The sequence below is a fragment of the Haemaphysalis longicornis genome, unplaced genomic scaffold (assembly GCF_048455015.1).
Source record: "Haemaphysalis longicornis isolate Haplotype H1 unplaced genomic scaffold, Haemaphysalis longicornis Haplotype H1 scaffold_14, whole genome shotgun sequence".
Classification (NCBI taxonomy): Eukaryota; Metazoa; Arthropoda; class Arachnida; order Ixodida; family Ixodidae; genus Haemaphysalis; species Haemaphysalis longicornis.
The window spans coordinates 27,645,999-27,659,696 of NW_027526245.1; the positions used below are offsets into that span (position 1 = coordinate 27,645,999).

General features: G+C 50.3%; 2 protein-coding genes across 2 annotated transcripts; both read right to left on the reverse strand.

Moving 5' to 3' along the window:
• Nucleotides 1-290: 290 nt before the first annotated feature.
• LOC144164816 (uncharacterized) lies at nt 291-2,422 on the reverse strand. The gene is made up of 2 exons (XM_077695079.1): nt 2,133-2,422; nt 291-726 (listed from the first exon to the last, which is right to left on the reverse strand). Exons 1-2 carry the CDS (start codon nt 2,420-2,422, stop codon nt 291-293), a joined length of 726 nt encoding a protein of 241 aa, XP_077551205.1.
• Nucleotides 2,423-3,163: 741 nt separating this feature from the next.
• Nucleotides 3,164-4,634, reverse strand: LOC144164817 (uncharacterized). The gene is made up of 3 exons (XM_077695080.1): nt 4,522-4,634; nt 4,056-4,185; nt 3,164-3,250 (listed from the first exon to the last, which is right to left on the reverse strand). Exons 1-3 carry the CDS (start codon nt 4,632-4,634, stop codon nt 3,164-3,166), a joined length of 330 nt encoding a protein of 109 aa, XP_077551206.1.
• Between the last annotated feature and the right edge of the window lie 9,064 nt (nt 4,635-13,698).

Here is a 13,698-nt window from a genome sequence, read left to right on the forward strand (position 1 = left end):
ATGGAACACCTGCATTTTCATAAAAAAAACGTATTTGGGTGGAAGTAACGCAGTGCAAAAGCTACAGTGGCGCAGTACCTGGACAGTGTGTTTGACCCCAATGCAGTGCGTTTTACTCTGATACTATACGGCGTGTATGAAAACTAGAGCCGCCTATGGAAAATGTGCTGCTGGGATTTCTAGAGCATACAACAGGGTGCCCATGTGAATTATCCTGGAGTGCTCAAAGAAAGCTCAGTGCACTTTCCTCATTAGCAGTACAGATTATGTGGTGGTGAAGGCATTCACCTTTATCGGTGGAGTGGCTGCAGCAGCTGTGTTTGCAGGCTTCCCATGGCGTTCTCCTTGGAGACTCCCAGCTGAGCCCACTGCCAAGGAACCTCACCAGCTGCGCTGCAGAAGTAGGATGCAAACAGATTCCGAACTTCTGCAGCATCACTGGCGAAGTTCCTTGAGTGCGTCGACTCCAGGGGGAAGAAGTGCTGCATGGCATCATTCCCTTGCACCCCCTGAAGGTTTTGGCGCCAGCGTCCTGCAACAATGTTGCCGAACCTCTCCTCACTGTCCAGGTACGCTTGTGTCTTCGTGTTCTCGACAGTGAGGAAGTTGTGCAGGATGCAGGCTGCCTTGATGATGAAGTCAACATTCTTGGGGCGCAAGGGAATGGTGCGGAGCAGGATGCGCCACAGAGCTGCGGTAATGCCGAAGGCATTTTTCACACACCTCCTGCAAACAAGGACAACACGTGCCAACGAAAACAAATTAGGTGTACTGAGAAATAAGAATTCTCGAATGAAGTGTTTCAGTTTATTAAGGACACTTGCTGCATGGCTAGAATATGGCACGCGCAAGCAATGAAGTTTTAGTGGGCACCCAGCACTAACTGAATATTTGCTTTATAGAATACGAAAAAGGGGATTTGTCATCAACGTTTAAGACGTTTTAACCAATGTTCGGCACACTTCAACTTTAAAGCGGCCATGCAGACAAAATACAAGTTTGTTTTATTCGAAAGGTTCGCGCTTTACAGTGCCCCCAGTGTTTGTCCGTATTCACTGACAAGTAAACGATGACGTATTTAGAGAAATTAATCATTTTAGGTTGAAGTTTTGATTCTCCTGCCAAATCGTGTGTTTTGGTGACGTCTGCCATGAAGTCACAAGAGTGAGTATTCACATGAACTTCCAGTGCGTCACTGGGCTGTGCAGCCTTGCTTACTGCCAGTCGTCCCAGATGGCGCTACCATACTGAGCTGCGGACCGTTGTCCCTACAAAATACATATTCTAATTTTTTTTCCACTAGCGGTTGGTTGTTGTACACAACTCCATTTTTATCATTTTGACAAAAATTTTGATTTTGATATTTTTTTCGCAACGATTATGTATGAAAACATTTAAAAAGCAAACTTTTCATCGCTTATCCGGTTGACAAGTCGGTAAATATTTTACAGAGCGTGAAAGAAAAAAAACTACCATGCGCGGTTTGCGGCGGCTGCACCAACTAAAGGCTGTGACGACGGGAGGAGACGCACTGTGATTGGACGATGTCCAAGGTTAGCATTCAAACAAGTTTCGGTTTCGGTTTTGTAAAACAACATGCTTGACATCCGACGGCATCGTTCGATGGGCATTCTCGATATCTCAGTAATATTCGTACCGCACCTCTGCCATTTTTTCGGCTGTAAAATGCCTAAGATAATCATCCCAGGGCGGCTTGGAATAGTAGCAATCACTAGCCGAGGCCAACGCAGTGGATGAACGCCCTCCGCATCCCCGCAGACGCTCAAATGCATGCCATGCGCTTTTCCCCCATATTTGTAGCTTGCCTCACTCATGCCTGTCTCATAAAAAGCGCGTTCACACAAGGCCAAGTGTCTGTTGATCCTGGCCTGTGCCCACTGCCCGCAAGCAGTTTGAGCTTATGGCATGTGCGCTTGTGCAGCGCTTGCCAGAAGTGACCTTGACTCGGAGCTAGATACAGTCTACAAATTAACAAAGTAAAGAAAGGCGAATTCTTCCATTCTTCCAGTAGCTTCAACGCATGAAGCCGCAAAATTATTCAGATTTGATCTTATGATAGGGAGGGGAGGGGGAGGAGCTTGTGGTTGTTTGTCAGTGTTTGTGTACCATACCATGCACGGCTGAGGCGATAATTGAAGATTCGTCTCTCGTCTCGTCGCTGCAACTGCTTGCCCGGGAATGGGCGCATGAAATCTTTCCTCAGTTGGAACGCCTCGTCTCCGACAAACACGTAGGGCGCAGTAGCTGCATTGGGCAGCTGCCCCAAGGCAGGTATGCCCAGCGTCTCTTCATAGATGGCCTGGCCGAAGTCTGAGTTCTTGAAGACACCGCCATCGCTTCTGCGGCCCTCCACACCAACATCAACGAGGACATACTTGTACGCGCTATCCACAACGGCCATGAGAACTATAGAAAACGTGTGCTGAAAAAAAAACATTGTCATTTTATAGCTTTTAAAGAAGTAAGTGAGCTAAGGCGATATGATGGGAGGGATGGCATGGTAGGGCAGAAGGCTGTTTGCTGCGAAGATCCCAGCTCAAATGTTTTACACAATTTTGATATATTTAAGTACTAAAAGACACAACTTGATGGAGCTCTAGGTGCACAGTAAAAGGTGAATAACTTTTTATTTAACTACTCTTGAATAACTAAAACATCGCTTGTCTTAACCCCCTCGGCTTCTGTTTGACAGGCAGCGATGCCTGTTTGCTGGGAATTAAATAATTTAGGCTGACATTTTCCTTTGCTGTTTTTCTTTTTATTTCTTCACAACATTGAAGGGTATGTTTCAAAGCACCCAAAGTGAGCTTGGGTACGATTTTACTTGAGCGTCGCCACCTTCCTTACAGCCTGTTGCCATTTTTTTTTTCATAAAAAGCATTAGAAGCCAACAAGAAAGGGCGTCATGGTCCACCCTCTACGTACAACGTTTGAGTGTACTTGTACACAGAGTTTTTTAGACATAATTTAAACTTCTTTGTAGTTAAAAAGGAAACAGAGTAGTGAACCTTAATAAGAGGTTGCAAGAGAAATATTGCAAGCCAAAGCAGTGTGCAGTTTTGGAGTTTAGTATCGTAAAGCTTATCACAAGTTTGTGCTGATAAAACATGCATAAAGCAGATAGGTTCACCTTGTAGTTGTACTAGAACAAGCTGCCTGATTTTGGAGGTGCAGTGATCGCCACGTGGTTGCCGTCGACGGCTCCCAGGCAGTTGGGGAACTGCCTGATCTGATCGTAGGGTTTAACGCGCCGACGCAACGCAGGCGATGAGGCGCGCCGTAGTGGAGGGCTCCGGATTAATTTCGACCACCTGGGGATCTTTAACGTGCACCGAAATCTCGCACACACGGGCGTTTTTGCTTTTCGCCTCAATCAGAAAAGCGGCCGCCGCGGCCGGGAAAGTTGGGGAACTGCCATCGGCGGCTGTAGCGGTTAGCAATTGCGGCCCATTCTTCCGTCGTTGGCACCTGAAAAACATTAACATGAGTCATCACTACTTATCAACAGGTGAAGCATGGGCGCAGCAAATTGTGGTATCCCATGTACCTGATTGACTGCTGTGTTTAAAAAACAATCATACCTGGTGGTGAATCTTTATCAGCAATAACTAATAGTGTGGAATAAGAAATGCCCCAACTATCTCGCACCTTCCTTAGGTTTCATTATTGGAACCCAAATTGTGGGTGTAGCTTTTGATTACAATTTGCTTGCCTGCTTGAAATTGTACGAGAAGTGGGTTCTCGAACACCTGAACGCCATCTACATGGGTTTTTGGTGGATGTCAATATCCTTAGGTAGTGTAAGTGGTTTGCTGATTCCCACTGCACCATGCTTCATAGCCCAGATGCAGCTTCAGCATGTGAAAAACGGGGCGTTTGATATGACCTGCATGGGTTTTATTCCATTTTCCATTCATGCAAAAATACACCCTCCCCAATCATAACCTTCGCTTTCAACACCAGTCCAACTGTTTCCCTGTGACTGCCATTACAGTGCATTCCCTGGAACACAGTGATCTCATGTGGTGTCGTACCTTCATGTACTTGTCCTTCAAGTGTGCCCAGATGGCTCGGCACGTGTCGTGAACGGCCATCCGGGCCGTCTCGATGCCCACGCAGTAGGCCAGGGCCACGTCTTTAATGTCCTGCCCCGAGGCAAGGTAGCTGCAACAAGAACAGAAAACGCAGATGCCTTGTAACTGCCACTACCACTTGCTGCCAAGCAAACGTTGCCTCAGAGAATGGGTGGTTATCGCCCTTGCCTTCTTGACTGCAGTTATTATGAGCTATAATCGCATCATTACGTGCAATTTAACCACGAAAAACATAAATATGACGTGCAGAACAGCTTGCATGGTAGCACACACTGCTACGTTGTTGGTATGCAATGCAAATCATGACGCTGGTCGCAATGAAAAAATTGCTGCAGCCAAGCGAACCGCAACGCTTTTAAGTAACGTTTTTGAGATGAAATAAATGTGAGCGGAAATCTCAACCAACCTCAAGGCAATTGCAAGCCTTTCGCCTGGCTCGAGAGGGTCCCGGACGACGTACTGCCGCGTCAGGTCGGTCTCCACGTACGACAGCAAGAGGTCGAAGTTCCTTGGCGTCATTCTAAAATATTAAAAAAAAAGGCGTGGTCCCCATCCCGCATGCGCTGCATCTGCAAATAACGGGAAAAATTAGTAGTGAGAGAGGCGACATCACGAACTGTGCCGAGACTTCCGAAAGGAGGAGCTACTGCTTGCTCATCATGCTCGTGATCGCTTGCATGAAGCGACGCAATTGTGCACGCATGCAATGTGCAATCTACCTCTACCATTCATTAAAAGCGGTACAAACAGACAGAGAATGCAGTTACTTACTGCAGTGTAATATAAGCCTTCCTGTTTGCGGAACTGGAACACTTGCCGCACCCACAGCCGCCGTTTTTTTTTTTTTTTTTTTCATTTTGTCGCCTCCTCAGCGCCTGCAGCACCAATACATGTTTCTGGAGAACCATGACCTGGTACTCGTTCATGGCCCTGGAGGTGGAGCGGTCGCACAAACAGAACATACAACGGCGGCAGACGAACCTCGCAATTGCGCGCGAATATGGCAGCCCGCTGTTGCTCGAACGAAAGGCTTTCGTCGGCTTGATGCAACCGGCAATTTTTCTTCAGCGTTTAAACAACGCGGTTGGATGTGGTTTAGCAACGTTAAAGTCACTTCAGTGCATTTATAAACAAAAATAAACGATTACTTTAAAGCCTAATTACAAAAAACTCTGCACAACTTGTTTATGTTGGCACAGAGCTAAGTCTGGCAACACACACCGACGCAGCGTCGAGCGCGCACGCCGGCGCGTGATTTCGCCGGTCCCATTCGGTTACTCGCCCTCTCCTGCGGGCGCGCTCGTTGACGCCGAACGACGCTGATGCTCGCGCAACGCCGAAAATACGCTGCATGTGGTTGGGCCTTTAGGCGGCGATCCGAACGGAGCTCCAGTAGGGCAGCTTGAGAGGTGGATTACGGGACCGAAACGCACCTTCCACCACTTGTAAGGTCGATGGTAGGCGAGGCAGACCAGTACGCGCAAACCGCTTTATTCGCAGGCCGAGCTGCAAGGCGGCAAGATGGCGACCGAACCAGAAGGTAGAAGAATCGGTGATGATGAGGATATACAGAGATGAAGAAGCCGTGGCCGCAACCGAGCGCCAGTGAAGATTGCATTCCACTGGGACATTGCATTCAGCGTTCCGACCTTCCACAAACGAGGCTACCACTAGTCTCACAATATATATATATATATATATATATTGTGAAGGCGTGAAGGACTGCTAAGCAAAAGCTTAAAGCCAGGCCCGCGGCCAATTCCCCGCTAAACCAAAAGGACGGCCGCCGATTGGAAGAAGAGGAAGAAGCGGCGTGGAGCGCGTTCCAGAAGATAATGGGTACGAGCCATATCGCCAGGAACAACAACAACAACAACAATAAACATGTCGTCCTAGGAATCGGCCGCAGTTCATTACAAGTGGCGATCCAGCCGCAGGGACGGCCCTAAGCAGCGGCCAAGGCCTGGCACGCCTTCCAGCCCTGCTGCGCGAGTTCATCAGTGGGGCCGCGGTCCCAGCACGAGCGCCGAATGCACCCAGGCGAGCCAGCCTTTGGAGCGGCCTTCCCCAGCGTTCGACGTCTTCTGGACTCGCCGCTGCCTCCGCCGTTCGCGCTGTGATTTCTGCGGACTTTTGTTTCTGCACAAGAGTTACCAACCTTTCCAGATGACGACCAGTGCTGTGCGTGGCCGCCGCCCTTCTTCGTATGTCCAGGCCCTGACAGAGGTGGGCCACCGGCTTGGCGACGTAGTGCCTAACCCCGAATACGCAGTCCGTGGCAGCGCGTTTTCATCGCCTGCCCACGCGGACATTCCGGCGTTTCATGGATTTCACGACGGCGCTGTTCGCTGGGTACAGCTGATTGCCAGCCTTGCCGCCTGCCATGCGTGGTCTGAGATCATCAAGAGGTCAATCGCTGAAGAACGCCTGCGTGACGCCGTTAGGGCATGAAATCTCTGCGACGGACACGCGCACTCGACTTGGGCAAGTTGGAGCGGTGCGTTGATCACTGCATTCGATTACTTCTCAGATACCTATGACATCCGCTAAATGGAGATGCGCAGTCGGTACCAGGGCCGCGGAGGAGACACCAAGGTCTACATCCATGACAAGCTCCGCCTGCTCGTAGACTGCGGCCTCCCTTGGCTCTCTCCTGCAGCGAGGCAATACGTCATGGCCTTGCTGACCCCGTCCAAGCTGCAATTCTCGCGTTGCAGCCACCAGATGTGAGCCTGCAAGATTTTATCGGCCTGGCCGTAGAACTGCAGCAGAGTGCAATCCGGCAGGCACAGGAACATCACCTTCAGGCACCGCTGCAGACTCCGGCGGAGACTCCGGGCCCTGGTCCTGAACTAAGAACATGGCTGTGAAGGAGGAGGAGGCAACCAGCAAGAACACCCCAAGTGTGACGAGGAAGGGGCCCCGCGACCAAAGTATCCGCACCAAGCCCATAACCAGCCGGCGGTTTCGTGCGTGCCGATGGAGGCGTTCCTTGAAGATGAGCCACCTTCGGCTCCCGAAGATTCGGAGAGGTTGTCGCCGACGGAGGGCCAGTCACCTCCGCCACTTAACCTCTGCCTTCTGGAAGGCCAAGAAGCAAACGAGCTCGAATTTTTCCAGAGCTGGAACGACGAAGAGACCAGTCCAGAACTGAAGTCGCTGAAAGAAGAGGAAGTGACCAGCCAGACGACACCGAAGGTCACAGAAGGCGGGGAACCATGTCCGGGATCCCCCGAAATGACGCCGAAAGACAATCTTACGTTCTCCGCGACTCGTAATGCGAATTACCCAACGAAGCGTATCTTGTGTCGACCAGAACGCGAGAAGACGATCGAGAACGACATCTGGAGCAATTCCTCAGCAATGGTTCATGAAGACTTCGTTAAAGGCAAATCAATCTTTTCGGTTCAAAGGGAAGACACGAAGCGACATGAAGCGACACGAGAGACAGTTCCACAGAGCACAGACGTACAGCCGTCTCTTCCGCCGTTGGTATGGCGACCTTCGCGCCACAGTCACGAGCAAACCCAAAGAGTTCGTCAGAGCGCCTCATCGCAGTGTGGCCGAGTGTGAAGGCGCGAAGGACTGCGAAGCAAAAGCTGAAAGCCAGGCCAGCGGCCAATTTCCCGTTAAACCAAAGAGGACGGCCGCCGATTGGAAGAGGAAGAAGCGGCGTGGAGCGTGTTCTACAAGAGAATAAACATGGCGTCCTAGGAATCGGTCGCAGTTCATTAAAATATATATATATATATATATATATATATATATATATATATATATATATATGGTGTAAGTAAAGAGTCGGATACACAGCAAGAACAATACAAACAAGGTTTACTTACGTAGCGGCAACGGGACTTGCCTTCATCAGAGTAAAGTTACATGATTTTGCTGTCGCAAACATTTGGAACACATGTCTTATATAGGTTTGCAGAAAACTGTGAGAAGGAGCGGAAAATGTTTCGGAAAAGGAGAGTACGCCTACAGTCGGGCTACGCCTATGTTCCAACAACAACATCAACAAAAAAACAAAAAAAAGGGGGGGGGGAGCGAGAGAGAGAAAGGGGTCGTGTTAACAAAGCAGCGTTCAAGGTTGCACCATGACGGGTCAACGTATGCCGCGCGCGCTGCAAGTTCAGACAATGCGGGAAACTGGACAACCGCGGTTTCAAAAGAACGGGAAGAGTATACAGTAAGGTATTCAGTGGCTGAGGAGACTGGTTGGGGCGGAAGCGGAGATGGGTGTGCCCCCCGCGGATGAAGAGAATAGATAGGGGGCACAAAAGAGCATTTCACAGAAGCTAGCAACTGAACAGGAAATAGGTAGGGTCACAAAAGGTTAAACATGAATAGATCACCAAGAGTTAAACATTCTTAAGTGGTGGTGGGAACGAGGCCTCCTTCCCCAGGACAAATGGCATTGTTGAGCCGCATTAGGCTAATAAAGCTGCTGTAATAGGAGAGTTTCTGCGAATTCTGATGGTAAACTCAAGGGTAGGAATAATGAACGTAGTTATAAAATTTATGAAGCCGCCAATTTTAATCGAGGGATAAGCACGTTAGTTTTCCGTAACTTTCATTAATCATAACTTATAAATGAGATAAGATTCCCGAACCTCGAGGTCGTCGTGCGTTTTGAAGGCGGATTCTAAAATCGTTGCTTTAAGATGTTCAAATGCATGCCCGGGACTGTTCACATGTCTTGACAGGGCAAATAAGGGCAGCTTTTTGCGTGAGAGCGGTGATTATTGAACCGTATTCGCAAGGGCGTTTCAGTTTGGCCGATATATTGTTGCCTACAAACAGTGCACTCTAGAAGATATACGACATTAGCGGAGTCACAGTTAAAGTTACCTTTTATATTTACGTAGTAGTCTGAAGCCGTGCTGGTGGCGCGCTGTGTAGTGGTCATGTGTGGGCATACTTTACATCGGGGTTTACTGCAGGGCATGCAGCCAGTAGTTGCCGGTCGGTTGATACGAGGGTTAGTAAGAAAGTCACCTAAATCCTTATTACGCCGGTAGACAACGCGTGGTGGTTCGGGGAACATGCTTTTTAAGCGGTCACTTTGCATTAGGATATCGTGGTTTTTTTTAGCATGGTTGACACTCTTATATATATATATATATATATATATATATATATATAAGAGAAGAAAAACTTCGAACAAGGTAAAAGCACGATTGTGGCCTACGTTTCAACAAAGAGAACTTGCTTTCCTCAGGGCTTTCCTCCTATATATATCTTTTCTTGTGTTCTCGACAATCTTCAAAAGTTCAACTGCTCCCTATATATATGTATATATAAATATATATATATATATATATATATATATATATATATATATATATATATATATATATATATATATATATATATATATATATATATATATATATATATATTGTCACGAAGCCAAGGACGACGCAGTTGTCTTGCAGGAGAAACAAGTTTATTGGAGCGAACTTGTGCTCCCCTAACAACTCAAAAGAATACAGAGGCGGCGAAGCAGCGGTCAACAAAGTGACTTGCGTCAGCGGGCGTCGCAGAATCGAATGCCCCGGCGTCTGCTCTGCAGGCTTTTTATCTTTCGGCGCGCGTGGTTCTGGAACCGTCGATTCGCATCGAGAACATTGTAGATGCAAGAAGATTATTCCGGGATGTTCACGTTAGATCGGAATGCTCTCCCTATTACAACAGATAACACATGCGGCACAGAAAGAAAGAATGGAACACGCGCTTCCCTTGGCACGGAGATAACACAGACCGGCGCACCAATGCATGGTTCGCGGCATTACCCCCCCTCTAAGAGTGCATCGACCCGATGCTAGCATAAGCGACAGTCCGAAAATGAAAAAAGTTCGTCATCGTTCGTAGAAAGGTTTTAAGCGAACCACGTGAAAGACTTCGGGCCGCGTACGTCGTCGTGATGTGCCGGAGTCACCATCGGTGATCACTTCGTAGGTAAGTTGGCCAACACGTCGCAGAATCTGGTAGGGTCCGAAATACCGTCGCAGAAGTTTCTCGCTCAGTCCGCGTCGTCGGATGGGAGTCCAAACCCACACACGATCCCCTGGTTGGTACTCGGCGTCTCGGCGTCGGAGGTTGTAGCGGCCGGCATCCACCAGCTGCTGGTCCCTTATACGAACTCGAGCGAGCTGGCGGGCCTCCTCCGCACGTTGAAGGTATCCTTGGACGTCGGCGTTGAGGTCGTCGTCTTCTACATGCGGAAGCATGGCGTCGAGCATCGTAGTCGGTCGTCTTCCGTAGACAAGCTCGAACGGTGTCATCTGCGTAGTTTCCTGCGTCGCTGTATTGTACGCAAACGTGACATACGGGAGGACTTCGTCCCAAGTCTTATGTTCAACGTCGACGTACATGGACAGCATATCCGCAATTGTCTTGTTCAGACGTTCTGTTAGTCCGTTCGTTTGGGGGTGGTACGCCGTCGTTCTTCGGTGAGCCGTGTTGCTGTAGCATAAGATTCCTTGCATCAGCTCCGCGGTAAAGGCCATTCCGCGGTCCGTGATTAGGACTTCAGGGGCTCCATGTCGCAGCACAACTTCGTTTATAAAGAACTTGGCGACTTCTTGTGCAGTCTCCCGCGGAAGAGCGGCGGTCTCTGCGTAGCGCGTCATGTAGTCTGTCGCTACGACAATCCACTTGTTCTCCGATCGTGACGTCGGGAACGGGCCTAGAAGGTCCATTCCAATCTGCTGAAAGGGCCTCGACGGGACGGTGATCGGTTGTAGAAGTCCGGCGGGTCTTGTCGGCGGCGTTTTTCGTCGCTGGCAGTCCCTGCAACTCCGAACGTAGTGGGTGACGTCGGATGTAAGGCGGGGCCAGAAGTACTTCGCCTTAATTTTTGCAATAGTGCGAGCTGTGCCGAGATGTCCGGAACACGGGTCGTCGTGGGACGCTTCCAAAATGTCGTCACGAAGGTCTGCGGGGATAACAAGTAGATAATTCGTTCTTGTTCCGGGGCTGAAATTCTTCTTCACGAGGACGGAGTTTTTGAGGCTGAATGCTGGTAAGTTACGCTTGAACGCTCTAGGCACGGCGACGTTTCGTCCTTCGAGGTAGTCGATCATTACTCGCAAGTCGGGGTCGGCACGCTGCTGGGCGGCTAGGTCGCTCTCCGTAACAACCCCGAAGAACGCACTGTCTTCATCGGAGTCTTGTGGTGGTGGGTCCACAGGGGCGCGGGACAGGCAGTCGGCGTCGGAGTGTTTACTGCCGGATTTGTAGACGATTGTAACGTCGAACTCTTGCAGGCGCAAACTCCACCGTCCAAGACGGCAGAGGGGTCCTTCAAATTGGCGAGCCAACACAGCGCATGGTGGTCTGTTACAACCTTGAACGGTCTGCCGTACACGTATGGGCGAAATTTTGAAATGGCCCATATAATAGCCAGGCACTCTTTTGCGGAGGCAGAGCAGTTTTTCTCCTCCTTCGACAGACCACGGCTGGCATAGGAGATTACGTTTTCGCACCCGCTTTGTTTTTGGACAAGGACGGCACCCAAGCCTATATCACTGGCGTCCGTGGGTATTTCCGTTTCGGCGTTTTCGTCGAAATGAGCGAGCACGGGCGGGCTTTGCAGGTGTTTTTGCAGCTCGCAGAATGCCTTTTCTTGGTCGTCTTCCCAGCTGAAAGCGGTGCTATCTTTCGTCAAGCGCGTAAGCGGCTCTTCAATGCGTGCGAAGTTTGCGACGAAGCGCCTGTAGTATGCGCACAGTCCAAGAAATCTGCGCACGCCCTTCTTATCTTTCGGCCTTGGGAAGTTCGCTATGGCTGAAGTTTTCACCGGGTCAGGCAGGACTCCCGCAGCGTTGACGACATGGCCGAAATACTTGGGTTCCTCGTACGCGAAGCGGCACTTTTCAGGCTTCAGCGTTAACCCCGACGTACGGATGGCCTCGAGTACCGACTGCAACCTTGCGAGGTGTTCGTCGAAAGTACGGGAGAATACCACAACGTCGTCGAGGTATACGAGGCAGGTGTGCCACTTCAGGCCAGCTAGCACAGTGTCCATGACTCTTTGGAACGTTGCTGGTGCCGTGCATAGCCCAAACGGCATCACCTTGAACTCGTATAGGCCGTCCGGGGTTATGAATGCAGTCTTCTCTCGATCTCTCTCGTCCACTACAATTTGCCAGTAGCCTGTCTTCAGATCCATCGATGAGAAGTACCTCGCATGGCAAAGGTGGTCGAGGGCGTCGTCGATTCGTGGCAGGGGGTACACGTCCTTTTTGGTGATCTTGTTCAATAGCCGGTAGTCAACGCAGAACCTTAGTGTGCCGTCTTTTTTCTTCACGAGTACGACCGGCGCAGCCCACGGACTTTTCGATGGCTGTATAATGTCGTCGTTGAGCATGTCGTCGACTTGAGTCCGGATGGCTTCACGCTCGTGTGAAGAGACGCGGTACGGTGACTGTCGGGTAGGTCGGGCTCCATCCTCGGTTATTATCCGGTGCTTCGCCAGAGGTGTTTGACGTAACTTTGAGTTCGACGAAAAACACTCGCTGTAGCGACGCAGCAAAGCCAATAACTTGTTCCTTTCTTCTTGCGGTAGCGCCGGATTCACGTCGAAGGCGTGCGGAAGCTTGAAGGTATCGTCGGGTGCGCGTTCAAAGTCGGCGACTGCTATCACGTCACTTGCTTGTTGCGTTTCTTCGACGAACGCAATTGCAGCGCCCTTGTTTAAATGCTGGTACTCCTCGGTGAAATTGGTGACCAAAACGTGGGATTTGCGCTGCTTAAACCGCGCAATGCCTCTTGCGACAGACACACCGCGGTCAAGAAGCAACCTTTGGTCACACTCCACGATAGCGTCGACATCGGGAGCAGCACCTTCACAGTAGACGGTGATCATCAAGCTTGCGCGGGGTGGCAGGGTGACGTGATCATCGGCGATCCTTACAGCTGCACGGTGTTCGGGGTTCGATTCCGGCGTCATGGAGTGGTCGGAGGAAAAAGTTATCGACTTCGTCTGCAGATCGATTATTGCGCCGTTGTCCGTCAAAAAGTCCATTCCGAGAATTACGTCGCGGGAGCAGTTGGGCAAAACGACGAACAGCGCAGGGTACGTCGTGCCGTCTATGGTGACGCGCGATGTGCACCTTCCACTTGGCATCACGAGGTGACCTCCTGCTGTGCGTATGAGCGGACCGTCCCATCTGGTCGTAACTTTCTTCAGTTTAGACGCAAATGGTCCGCTCATTATGGAGTTGTCGGCTCCCGTGTCTACGAGGGCGACTACATCAAAACCGTCGATGGACACCTTGACGTCGGATGCCGCCTTCCTCGAGTTCCGGGTTCGTCGGGCGTCGCATCTCGGCTTTTGCGTGTTGGTGGTCGGGCACTGTGCGTCGTTGTTATCGACGTCTTCTCAGCGGACGGCTCGGTCAGGTCGGGTAAGCGTCGCGGCGTATAGCTGTCGTCATGTTCGGGAGTCTCGTCAGGGTTAGGTCGGGTCGTCGGGATGAAGGCATGTCGTGAATCACTGTCTTCGGCGCGTCCTTGCGTCGATGGAGGGTTTCCGGTTTTTCGCCGTAGAGCAACTTCACCTCCAGAAGTTGCT